The sequence below is a fragment of the Coturnix japonica genome, chromosome 28 (assembly GCF_001577835.2).
Source record: "Coturnix japonica isolate 7356 chromosome 28, Coturnix japonica 2.1, whole genome shotgun sequence".
Classification (NCBI taxonomy): domain Eukaryota; kingdom Metazoa; phylum Chordata; class Aves; order Galliformes; family Phasianidae; genus Coturnix; species Coturnix japonica.
In genome coordinates this window covers 1,271,184-1,283,222 of record NC_029543.1, presented here as the reverse complement: position 1 = coordinate 1,283,222, position 12,039 = coordinate 1,271,184, and the positions used below count along the sequence as shown (strand labels likewise).

The 12,039-nt window shown below is 50.0% G+C and overlaps 1 protein-coding gene across 6 annotated transcripts in view; it reads left to right on the top strand.

The window, feature by feature from the left end:
• Positions 1 to 12,039, top strand: part of DOT1L (DOT1 like histone lysine methyltransferase) — a 49,327-nt gene continuing 37,288 nt past the window's right edge. For 4 of the 6 annotated variants that reach the window (XM_015886194.2, XM_015886193.2, XM_015886192.2 and 1 more), the window contains exons 1-3: positions 1 to 332; positions 10,526 to 10,569; positions 11,730 to 11,804. In XM_015886194.2, the coding sequence (XP_015741680.1) occupies positions 252 to 332; positions 10,526 to 10,569; positions 11,730 to 11,804 (200 nt within the window). In that variant the 5' untranslated portion in view covers positions 1 to 251. The remainder of the gene's footprint in view (positions 333 to 10,525; positions 10,570 to 11,729; positions 11,805 to 12,039) is intronic. The other 2 variants (XM_015886198.2, XM_015886195.2) reach the window with 1 other exon arrangement.

The following is a 12,039-nucleotide window of genomic DNA, read 5'->3' as shown; positions in this document are numbered from 1 at the left end:
CCCCGGTCCGGCCCGGCTCTCATTGTGCTCCTCACGCCGGCGGCCCAAGATGGCGGCGGCTCCGAACAACCCCTCGAGCCGCTCCCGACAATAGAGGGCGGCGCGGGGGGGTGGGAGAGCGGGTCCTCCCCGCCTTCCTGCGGCCCCGCACCGCCTCACCGTCACCGCACCGCCCGGCTCCGGGTCCCGGCCCCACCCCGCATCAACAGCGCGGCCGCCCCGTAGCATGGTGCGGGGCCTCCGGCTGCGCCATGGGCGAGCGGCTGGAGCTGCGTCTCAAGTCGCCGGTGGGAGCCGAACCCGCTGTGTATCCGTGGCCGCTGCCCGTCTACGTGAGTGGGGGTCGTTGGGGGGTGGGGGGTGGTCGGTGTTTGCGGTGCGGCCCTTCGCGTTCAGGCGGTGTCCCCGTGTCACTTGGTTGTGCCTCGTGCCGGCTCTGTGCTGTGTCTGTGTCCATGTCCAGGTGGTACCGGTTCCGTTTCCGAGCGGTACCGGTTCCGTGTCCGACCCCCCGGCGCTGCCCGCAGTCCCCATGTCCCAGCCCTGAGCGCTGCCCTTGGTTCCGACGTCCCTTCCCCTGATCGTCCCCCCGTGTCCTGGCCCCGTCGTTCCCGTGGTTCAGCTTTAAGATCTATGCGACCTCAATGTCCGTGTTACAAACCCTGAGGGTCCCCGTGTCCCTGCAGGGAGAGCTGCGTGACTTCAGTCCCCATATCCCACCGTTATGGGTGCCATGTCCCAGCCCCAAGCAGTGTCCTTGGTCCCCATGTCCTACCCTTGGGGGTCCCCATGTCCCAGCTCTCAAACCCCATGAAGGTGTCACGTCCCAACCCCATACAATAACCCCCCCCATATATCCCAGTATATTTGGCGGCCTCTCTATGCGTGCAACACGTGTGCCAACCCACGCACAAGCCATTCGTATCATCCCCATAACCGACTGCTGCCCTATAGCAGGGCCATGCCGGGCACAGCTGTGTGCTGCGATAGGGACGCATTGCTCCGGAGCCTGTTTATTGCAGCTCCTATTTATTGCAGCTCCTATTTATTTCTCTGCCCTGCTGCAGTTCTCCATCCCGCCTTCCCCTCCGTCATTGGGTTGCGCGCGCTGCGCTCAAAAATGTTCGGAAACTGAAAGTACACGGAGCTGCCAAAGGGATCCAGCCGACTCTCACCCCCCCCTTTACCCCTATTTCTATTGCTGTCATTGCACAGCACTGCTGCACAACCTGACTGCCCAGCTCTCACCCCTCTGAGCACGGCAGCTGCCCCCTATGTAACGCTGGGACCATCCTATATAACACTGGGACCATCCTATGTAACGCTGGGACCATCCTGTGTAACGCTGGGACCATCCTATATAACGCTGGGACCATCCTATATAACGCTGGGACCCTCCTATATAACACTGGGACCCTCCTATATAACGCTGGGACCCTCCTATATAACGCTGGGACCCTCCTATATAACGCTGGGACCATCCTATATAACGCTGGGACCATCCTATATAACGCTGGGACCAGCACTGGTTCCTTTGGAGCTCCATTCCGCCCTGCAGTTGTGTCTGACACATAAATACACACATGCAGCCGTTGCAGTGGCGGCTGAACTCTGGAGCTTTGGCAATAAATCGTGTGCTTTGTGCTGGCTGTGCTGACACGGTGCTGAGCTGCGGCCCCGGCTTGGCTCAGCTTTGCTCCCATTGACACAAATAGAGCAGCTCCCAACACAGCAGTGGGGAGGTGGGCTTCCAGGGGGGGGGGGGGACAGCACACCTGGGTTTGCCCACTGTCTGCTATGGGGTTCTCCAAGGTATAGGGATGTAGTCTCCAAACTGGGGTAACCATTCCCACTGCAGCCCATGTCTCTGCTCCAAAACACAGCAACAACCAGCATCAGTGTGACCCCCCATCAGCATGGGGAGCTCCACAACCCCCTTATCTCCCCCCATTCCATCCCATTGGGGCCGTGGGAGGAGAGGCAGCATTGCCCCCCCACCACCACGTAGTGACAGCGTGACTCCTTCCCTGCTCCTCACCCCGGTGCTGCGGTGAGTAATGGCTGCTCGTGACTCACGGGGATATTTTCTGATGTTGACCTCTGGTTTTTTTTATGGCTGCCCCGTATTCATCAGAGCTGGGTGAGTGAGTGAGTGCTGCTGTGTGTGCTTTAACCCTTTGGCTCCCATGTGCCAACACAGACCATTGAAAATCAAACCACAGTATGAGAGAGAGGAATGGAGAGGGGATGTGTGTTATCATTGTGGGAGCAGGTTCATGTGTCTGGATAGTTCTAAATAGTGCAAACTGAGGATGGCATTGCAATGGGAATGCAATCTTAGGGTGCTGCAATGTGATGCAAACAGGTGTTGATATGCATGGCTTGCTCCTCTTGTTCTGATCCAGGTTATTCCAAGCTGGTTGTGCTGAATGGATTCACTCTTAGTGCTGAGCGCTGGAGGTTTGAAGGTGGAGATGTTCCATGCTGGGTGGGTTCTGCCTTTGGGCCCCGCTGTGTAACCGGTCCCACTTGTTGTGTGCCCAGCTTCACAATCTGATCTGGCACCGCTTGCACCAACCCCTCTGTGCTGAGCAGCATGAGGAGCCTCTCACCTTCCAGGCAGACCTTTGGCTGGCTGCTCTGTGCCCTGCATTGAATAGAGCTCCCCATAAGGTAACTGCAAACCCGCTGTGCTGCCCTGGTGCTATAGGGCAGTGCTATAGGGCAGTGCTGTATCAGGTGCCTCTGAGCACCTTTGTCCCCATGTTCCAGCCTGGAATCCTTAGTGCTGGGGAGGTGAGAGCCCTCAGCCCCCAGAGCTTTTGCTCTTTGTGGGTGGGGGATCAGAACACAGTGATAAGCGATGCTGTTTGTGCAGGTGGAAGGGCACGTAGGATCCACACTTTGTTTTTCTGGCCTTTTTTTTGTTTGTTTTTCATGGGTTTTGCCCCTGCTTTATCCATCATCATTGCAATGGCAAACCGTGCTGAAACCTTATGGAGAGCGATGTCTGCCAGGGGAGTGTCAGGGTTCCTAATACCCAACGTTAGGAATAATTCCTTGTGCAAAGAGCAGTGATGCTGCCCAGGGTATAGTGGGGTCACTATACCTGGAGCTGTTGGTGAACCATAGAGATGTGCTGGGTGGGATGGGGATCTGAGAGCTCTTTTCCAACCTTAAGGCTCTGATGTGGGTTTATGAGCACTGCTGTGTTGTATGGACACACATACTGTCCCCATCCCCATCCTCATGCCTTTCCCCTGCTGTGCTCCATAGGGACAAGCTGATGGCGAGCAGCATCCCTACATGCGTGGGCTTCCCTTCTGCTCTTGTTCCGGCCGTGGGATCAGGGCTGTGTGTGAGCTGGTGGCTCTAAATATCACTCTGGAATCCAATGTTACGGCGTTTTCCCCTCCGCCCCGTGACTCACACGGTTGTACCGGGGCCGTTCTACCCACGGAGCCTCCCCACACCCTGAGTAATAGCCCAGAAATTCATCGTCATGGTCGGCGGTGGCGGCGGGGTTAGGGGATTTTCTCTTGATTTCACCCAGCCTGTTGATGCAGCTCATTGTGGGGGGATGAGTCATTAATGAAAAGAAACTTTTGCTGGTGAAGAATAAGGTTTTGAATGCTTCCAGCAGACTCCTTATTTCTCAATGCTTTCCGAGTGGCGGGAGAGAGCTGGCAAATCATTGACTCCGGCATTTCGACAGCGCTCGGGTTTCTCAGCTGCCTGGCAAATAAACAGCAGCAAATGACAGCGCTGGCATAGGGACAACCCTGTGTACAGCCCTGTGCTGCTCCCAGTGCCATTCCTTGCTCCCTGGGGTCACTTTGCTTCTCCCCACCTCGATCTGGGGGTTGCCAGGAGGGACAATCGCTGCTTGTTTGGGTTTCACTGTGGCTTTTGTTCCATGCTGGGTCCCTGTTGGATGCTGTCTGAACCACGAGTTGGGTGAACACACATCTTTTTCCCCCCCCCCTCCATCAAGTATTTCTATATGCAAACTAAAAATAGTTCTTTTGTGTTGCATCTTCTTGCCACGTGATGCAGCTTCTCGTGCAACTGAGACCTCTTTGCTGCCTTCCAGTGCTTGGAGGGAGCTCACGAATGGGAGGAGAGGGACTTTTTGGGGGGGTGGATGGTGTTAAGAGAAGGGGAACTGGTTTAGAACTAAAAGATTGTGAGATTTAGGTCAGATATGAGGGGGGAAATTCCTTACCCTGGGGGCGGTGAGGCCCCGGCATTGCACAGAGCTGTGGGTGCCCCATAACCTGGGTGGGTCTTGGAAAACCCAAGCTGGGGGGGGGCACCCAGCCCATGGCAGGGGTGGGACTGGGGGGGGCTTTAGGGTCCCTTCCAACCCAACCCTGCTGTGATTCCATGGTTCTGTGATCTTTGAGGGCCGTTCCAACCCAACTATCCCATGGTTCCATGATCCTTAAGGTCCTTTCTAACCCAACAGTTCTGTTATCATGTGGTTCTTTAAAGCCCCTTCCAACCAATTCCATGGTTCTATGATTTCTAAGATCCCTTCCAACCCAACCCAATCTATGATTCCTATGGTTCTATGACCATTAGGCGCCCATCTAACCCAACCATGCTGTGATTCCATCATCCTATCTACAAATGTAACTGGAAAGACAACCTCACTATTAAAGCTGCTGTTCTTTTCAAGGAGATGAGCGAGGATTCACGTCTCTACCCTTGTCCTGAGCTCCAGTAATTCACATTTATCTACCTGAAATTCACCCATCAGTTACGTCCGGACGTAGCACTGCAAGCTGTCGGTGTGCTGAGGGTAATTCACGCCACCAAACGCAGCTCCAGCTCTTGTCCTTTGTGGCAGCCTAAATGTACATGGAGATGATTATCCTTTCACGTCTCAGCATTGTGAGTGACTTGTGTTCCTCCTGGGACTTAGGCAAAATATCTTTACCTCTCGGTATGCAAGATTTATGGCGAATATAATCGGCCTTCTCCCCAGACATCCATATGTCTACGTTTGTACTCTTCCTTCTTTTTAGCTCTTTCATAATGTCTCCCTTTCTTTTTCCTTGCTTCTTTGACTTCTCTGTCTGTCTGATGAAAGCTTTTAGCTCTAATGATCCAGACAAGGACCAGAAGCAGGATGCTTTTTTTTTTCACCTCTCCCAGTGTGTTATTGCAGATTGATGGTCGCGAAGTATCTTGGCTTATTTAAAATACCTTCATTAACGTCCTCCTTCCAACAGAAGGATCTGAGTTCATATCAGGTATCTGGACGTATTAGGAACGTAATGCATCACGGTAGTTATTAAAGATAAGGCAACGCTTCCTCTAAAGAGGAACAAAAAATAAACCTGAATATATAGTGATGCTCACCACGCGCCTCTAGTGATACCAAATAGAGTAGCTGCTATTTTTAGGGGATAGGAAGAAGGTACGTTTTACAGCAGGAAATGATGGCTGCGTAGATAGGAGCGGGTCTATGAATAACGAAAACGTTTATGGGGTGAATGGGAGTTTCCTATAAGTTCCTATAAGCCTTCACTGCAGGGATTGCTTGGTGCCAGACCAAAGGAAGCCCTGAGGATGGGGGAGCAAAGTTCAGGTGTCCATTGATGCCTTGGTGGCAGGAGGGATGTTGGAGGTGTTGGGGAAGAAGAGCTGCTTGGTATTGGGGTGATGTAGGAGGGGGGTCCCAAAACCTCCTGTGGTCTCTGTGTGAATTAAATGTAACTATGGGGAAAAAAAAGCCACAAAGAAACAAGTAGAAAAGCTGCAGTGTTTTGAAGAAGCCTATCTTTAAAAAAGGGAAGAAATCTCTTTGCAGTCCATATAGATGAAGTATTCAGAGGCTTAATGCAGCTCTGGGATGGCTGTTTGCTCGCACCAGCAGTAATTGAGCTCAGCTTTACGTGCAGGTTGGAGTTCCTGGCGAAGGGGGTGATGGCTGCTTTCCATTCTGCTCTCCAGTTACTGCTGCATGGGAGCCTTGTTTCTGCATTAACACACACCGTGGTTGCACAGAGGCCTGAGCCTGGTGCTGCTATGAGAACCACTCGTACTGATGTCTGCTTTGTGCAACCAGAGGGTCGTCCTGGTGTGACTGTCCGTGTGGGTATTTCCTTGAGGCTCTTGTGCATGATGTCTGCGTGTGAATATATTTATACAGCCCCCCCTACTTGCTATCATGGGAACCATTCCCTCTCGCATTCGTGCGGTGTCCGTAGCAACAGTTGTAATTGCTGTGTGCAAAGGCAAAACGGTTTTATTGTGGTTTAGGTACTGCAGTGAAAGTGGGAGTGTTGGTGGCAGCCAGACCCACAGCTGTCTTGTCTGCAAATACCAGGGCTCATGGCATACGGGATTACCCAGATGAGTTTGGATTTTCTTATCTAATCCTTTCTTCGTTTCCTCACTTAAGGGAACAACAGTAATTGTCTACAGGGAAGGCTTTCTGTCCTCACCTCCCTTGGCAAGAAGTTTGCTGCTTCTTTTATTAGTGTGGAAACTCAGTGTCCCTGTCCTGCTTTGGGATAAAATGGGGTAATATTAAAAGTGTCCATGCAGTGTGAAATACAGCTTGGAACAGCTTTCCCTTTTCCTTACTCAGACTGTAACCAGTGTGAGGCAAGACCTAAAAATGCAAAGCGGGCACCAGTTATGGTTGCAGCAGCTGGAAATGCTTTGGGGGTTCTGCTGTTCGAGATCTTTGTCTGCCACTGTGTGCAGGATGTTGGAGGTGGACATGCTCGGATGCTGTGCTGGGGGATCTTTCTAAGCAGGGTGTAAATGAAGGTGAGCCCTGGGGCACAGGGTTTGGAATCGTGTCCATGTGTGGATGCTGTCCTGTTCCTGCAGCAGCTTGCCCTGCCTGCCTTGGTGTCTGGAGGAATGCTTATCATCCACCACAGATGGAAGAAACCTAAGGGACATTAAAGAGTCACTTGTCCTGCTGGTCTTCTGCAAGATTGATTGGCTTTCCCTAATCCATCTTTTTGATCTCTGCTAGCCATCTTGTCCCCAGCTGTAACATCCTTTCCTTTGGATTTATGGACGCCGTCTGCAGAGAGGACTGCAGCTCCAGGCAGCTGAGCTGTGCTTCAAACAGGAGCTGCTGAGACTGACCGCCTTCGTTAAGCAAATTCAATAAGATCACAGCACTTGTAGGTCAAAGTCTGACGGTCAGAACAGCTCCTGAGTGGAGTCAGCGAGCAGTTCTTGGAAGCTGGTATTATGTGGTTGAAATGTCCTCCTACCTTGCCCAACCTCAGTTTGCTTGTACTTCTCCGAAGAGCTGATATGGTCACCTCGCCTGTCTTGGGAGAGGAAATGAGGTCTGGTGAGTCAAAGGGCCAGTGGGCCCTAAAAGTGAGAACTGCTGTTTATTTTGTGTGACAGTTCAGTCTGGGCAGTCAGCCCTGTGTTCCTATCTGTGATAACTAGAGAAGGAATCTTCACGTTCTTTGCACAGTGCTTTGAGATCTGCAGATAGAAAATGCACAAACTTTCTTTTCCCCCCACTTTGACCATACCCGGGATTGAAAACTTTAGTTCTCATGGTTTGGCCTGTTTGCTGCCTTAAGGAATTACCCCATAATGATGCCATTAAGATCTCCTAAGAGATGGCAACTTATAAGTGACCAAAGCAGCCACAGGTTGTACAGGAGGTGTTTGCTGTGATATTACCTCCTCTGTAGCAGCCAGCTGGTGTTGTGGCACCAACTAAACCACTGGGGGTTTTCAGTCCTGCTCCTGTAGGCTGTTATGCAAAACCTCCTGATTCAGTCCTTCCAGCTGTAGTGATGGATGGAGATATCTCTCTCAGGGCTGGAGCTGCTCTCTTGTACCTCTGTGACGTCTCCATCTCTCCCTGTACAAAACTAGACTCTTATGAATGACTTTTGAGAAGGTATCTGCTTTCTTTCCATTATTTTTCTCACGAAATTTCTTGGCAAAAACTTGAATTTTCTCTGGGAGCTCACATTTCAATTTTAGATTGAATGCTGAGGTTGAAAATAAGAACCTTTTATTATACATTTCAGCCGGGCAGGATTGGCTGTAATAACTTCTAAGGTATGTTTATTTTTTCTTCTTATTATTTCAAACAACAACAAAACTGGTTAAGAACAGCTCTGGGCACATTCAGTTCCTGCAGACAACATCTCAGAGAGCGTGCACTGAGGAGATAAGGCCTCACCCCATGGAGTAGTGCCATTCCTCCAGCCCTGCAGATCCACACTGGGGCCTGAGAGCCCCTTAGGCTGTGTAATCTTTGCAGAACACAGCCTGGGCCTGTGGTCGGCGTGTTGGGGCCTGGGCCTACGCAGTACGTAGGGGGCCTGGGCCTACATACTACATTGGGGCCTGGGCCTATGCAGTACGTTGGGGCCTGGGCCTACGCGCTACATCGGGGCCTGGGCCTACTCACTACATTGGGGCCTATGTACTACATTGTGGCCTGGGCCTATGCACTACATTGGGGCCTACGCACTACACTGGGGCCTGGGCCTATGTACTACATTGGAGCCTGGGCCTATGTACTACACTGGGCCTACGTACTACATTGGGGCCTGGGCCTACGTGCTACATTGGGGCCTGGGCCTATGTACTACACTGGGCCTACGTACTACATTGGGGCTTGGGCCTGTAGGAAGCACTTCAAGGCCTGGGCCTGGGTCTACACGACACATGGAGGCCTGAGCCCACACAGCACTCTGAAGCCTAGACCCATGTGCTCCATCAACATGGGAGGGAGAAGGGCGTAAGGTGTGCACAGGCACCTTGTGCTCGTGGTGAGGTTTCTGCTCACCTTGACTCTTGGCTGTGTGGGAGTGCAATGATGTGAGCACAGGTTGGGATAGTTGGCACTGGCTGAAAGCTATCTTTGTGAAATCTTACCACCCTAGCATTGAGAGTGGCCTCTGTTCACTTATAATTTCTTCCTTCCCTCCTCCGTTTTTTGCTTTGAACAAATGTTAGGTCTTTGCAAGACTTGCATGAGATGGTAGGAGCTTGTCTACCCAGACAAAGCCTATTGGAGAGAATGGTGAACTTGGTGAGCATTCCAACACGAGCAGCTTAGCTGCAGTCAATGTGGAACCTTTTTCAGCTTCACTGCTGTTAGATAATACACAAACTGAGCTCTAAAGGCCCCTTCTGGCATGAGCTGCACAGGAGGAGTGAGGTTGCTTTACTAAAACCACTTGCTGGAGCTGTGGCTAGAGATACGCATTGTGATATTTATTAACTCAAGACAAAGGAATCTGTTAAACAAGCATTTTTGGTCATTTATAGGGGCGTTTTCTTGAAGACTCTATAGGACAAGGGGTTCTATGTGTGTTGTGCTCGCGCTGAGCTTGCAAAGCTGTCAGTTCAGAATGTAGCTTCTTCAGGGAAAAAGGTTATATGGCAGTAGAAGCGTGAATTCACTTTTCCGCTATAATGTGCTTATGTTGATAAACCGTATTCTTACTATACAGGAACACAGTTTACTGGGAGAGCTAGATCATCCCGGGGGGTTTATACTGTGATAATTCTGTGTGTAGTGAAAGGTAGAAATTCATAAGGGATGTTTATGGATGAGCTGACTGTCTTGGGCTATTTTTGTACTGTGTAGATAAGGAATAAAGAGACAGGAGAGCCCTCCTCCTGCATGCCTAATTTCTTTACGTGTGCATTTACAGAGCACGTTCCCATTGAATTACTTCCCTGTTTTCTAGGCTAAGCAGTACAGGTACAGTTATTTGCTCAATGCTTCACATTGGCTTCTTGTTGTAGCTGGATGGGGGCCATGAGGGGTAAAATAGGAAGTGTTCTTTCATGCCTTGGTCTGGAAGGAGAACTTCTACAGCATCCTGACTACATGGGCTGGGAAATCTGCTCCGTTGTGTGTATGTGAAAGCTGCGATGCAGATGGGGAAAGGGTTCTGTTTAACTTAAATCAAAATAATCCACAGCTACTTCTGTCATCTCTCTGTTGGTGTTTCTCTTCTTCCACTCCTTCCCCTTCCCCTGTCCATTTCCTGTGGTAACTGTAGGAATTACGCGTCTGCAACAGATGAGGGAATTTGGGAGAGTGAGCCTGTACCCTTTTAACACTGGAAGGTTTTGGATCCCAGGCTCCTTATTAAAAGGTCAAAGCCACTTTAAGATGTGTCTAAATATAACATAAACTGTGTGGATGGGCTCTGGTAGCTATGGCTTCATGTGATGAATCCAACCAGATATATAGAACCCCTTCACCTTTCCAAAATAAGACTTCTTTCATAGCGTGGTGCATCTGTGTGCGCTATGTGGGCTTTTGGGGCACGTGCTTGAAGTGACTTGTGATGTGTTTCTGGTTCTGTTGAGTAAATACCCAAAGTAATGGTCCCATTTGGGTTGGTTTAAGGGTTTGGATGGTAATCAAATACTCCTTCCCTTGTACACTTGTCATCTGTATTGTGAACAAGATGGCAGTTCCTGTAGTCTGCTAAAAAACAACACACTTGTCGTCTCTCTGAAAATACTTAATTTTTTTTTTGCTTTATTTCAGGACAAACACCATGATGCTGCTCATGAAATCATTGAGACAATTCGGTAAGTGTTCGGTGCAGACTGGAAGCCTGTCTTGTGCACGACTGCATCACAGTGAGTGGGCATCTTAGGATATAAAAGAGGACAGCAGGTTTCCATAGTTGGATGGTGAAACACAAAGTCCTGCCTTCATGGCCACCAGAGCTTGGAGCCTGGTCATCACATATGGCCCAGCAAGCTGCACCCAGCGTGAGTGGGAAAGCTTAGCAGTATTGCTGATAACATCACTCACGTAGATGAAATCATAATATTTGACTACAATCTGTAGTAGGAGAGTGCCCTGCCAGAGGCTGGAGCTCAAGCTTTTGAGAAAGAAATGTCCTTTGTCCAACTGCAAAGCCTGGATGCAAGCTGCCCTGCTGCTATTCCTTCCAGCTCATTTGTGCTTCTGCTGCTGCTGAAGTTCTGTGCCTGGGGAGCCCGTGGTGTGCTTTGTTGGTGTGATTATGGGGAAGGTGTTGGAAGCGATTGCCAGAGCCCTCTGTGCTGTTTTCAGTGCTGTGCTACCTGTAGGCAAGAGGGGGCTTGTGTAAGAAAGCAGTTGGGCCAGAGAGGTGTTTCACAACTGCCTTACATTGCAAGTGGGCTGTTAGAAGGCTTCTGTGCAGCCTCTTGCCTCCCTTGTGCACAGTGACCACAGTGTGGTTGTGAAAGCATTGAGTGAAAGAATGCAGAGAACTATTGATCTCTTTGGCTAAGCAGCTGTTGGCTGCCATTCCCATTTCTGTCCTTCCCATGGCACGCGCTGAGTTATCCTGATGATGGCAGTTTTATTAATAAATCCTTTCAAAATACTGCTTTTTTGGGGGGGAGGTGGTTGTATTTTTTTGCATTGTGCTTTATGGTAGATTAACATCAGCTATAGCTTTGGGTATTTGCAGATGCACACAATACACTTATCACCTCAATTTGAAGCTGTGCCATTTCCAGAGCTTTATACCACTGCCAATGTCTACAGGCACCTCACTGTTTGTTCAACACAAATATGGACTATTGCAGCTTCCCAATTAGCATTTAGTGCTGTCTGCCTTCCTCCTAACAATACTATGAGCTTTCATGTCTGCTGCAGCATGTATAGCAATGCCAGTCTAGAACTGAGACAGACTGCCTTATTATAGCTAATGGGAAATGTTGTTTTTATTCTGTTCTTTCTCTCTTTCCAGGTGGGTCTGTGAAGAAATCCCAGATCTCAAGCTTGCTATGGAAAACTACGTTCTAATTGACTATGACACAAAAAGGTGAGAAAAGAACACTCCTTCCCAGCAGGGGGACAGGTCAGCATGGTTTGCAGTGAATCTGTTGGTAACTGGTTATTCTTAGACACTACGAACCAAAGTTTTCTTCTGGAGCTGGCAGAGCTATTTCGGTAGGAAATGTGTAACAGAAATATTGGCAAAGTCTGTTGGATGAAGGACATAATAGGAAACTGCGTATGGCAGAAGGTTGAGCTCTGCTGTGTACGTTGGAGTTACT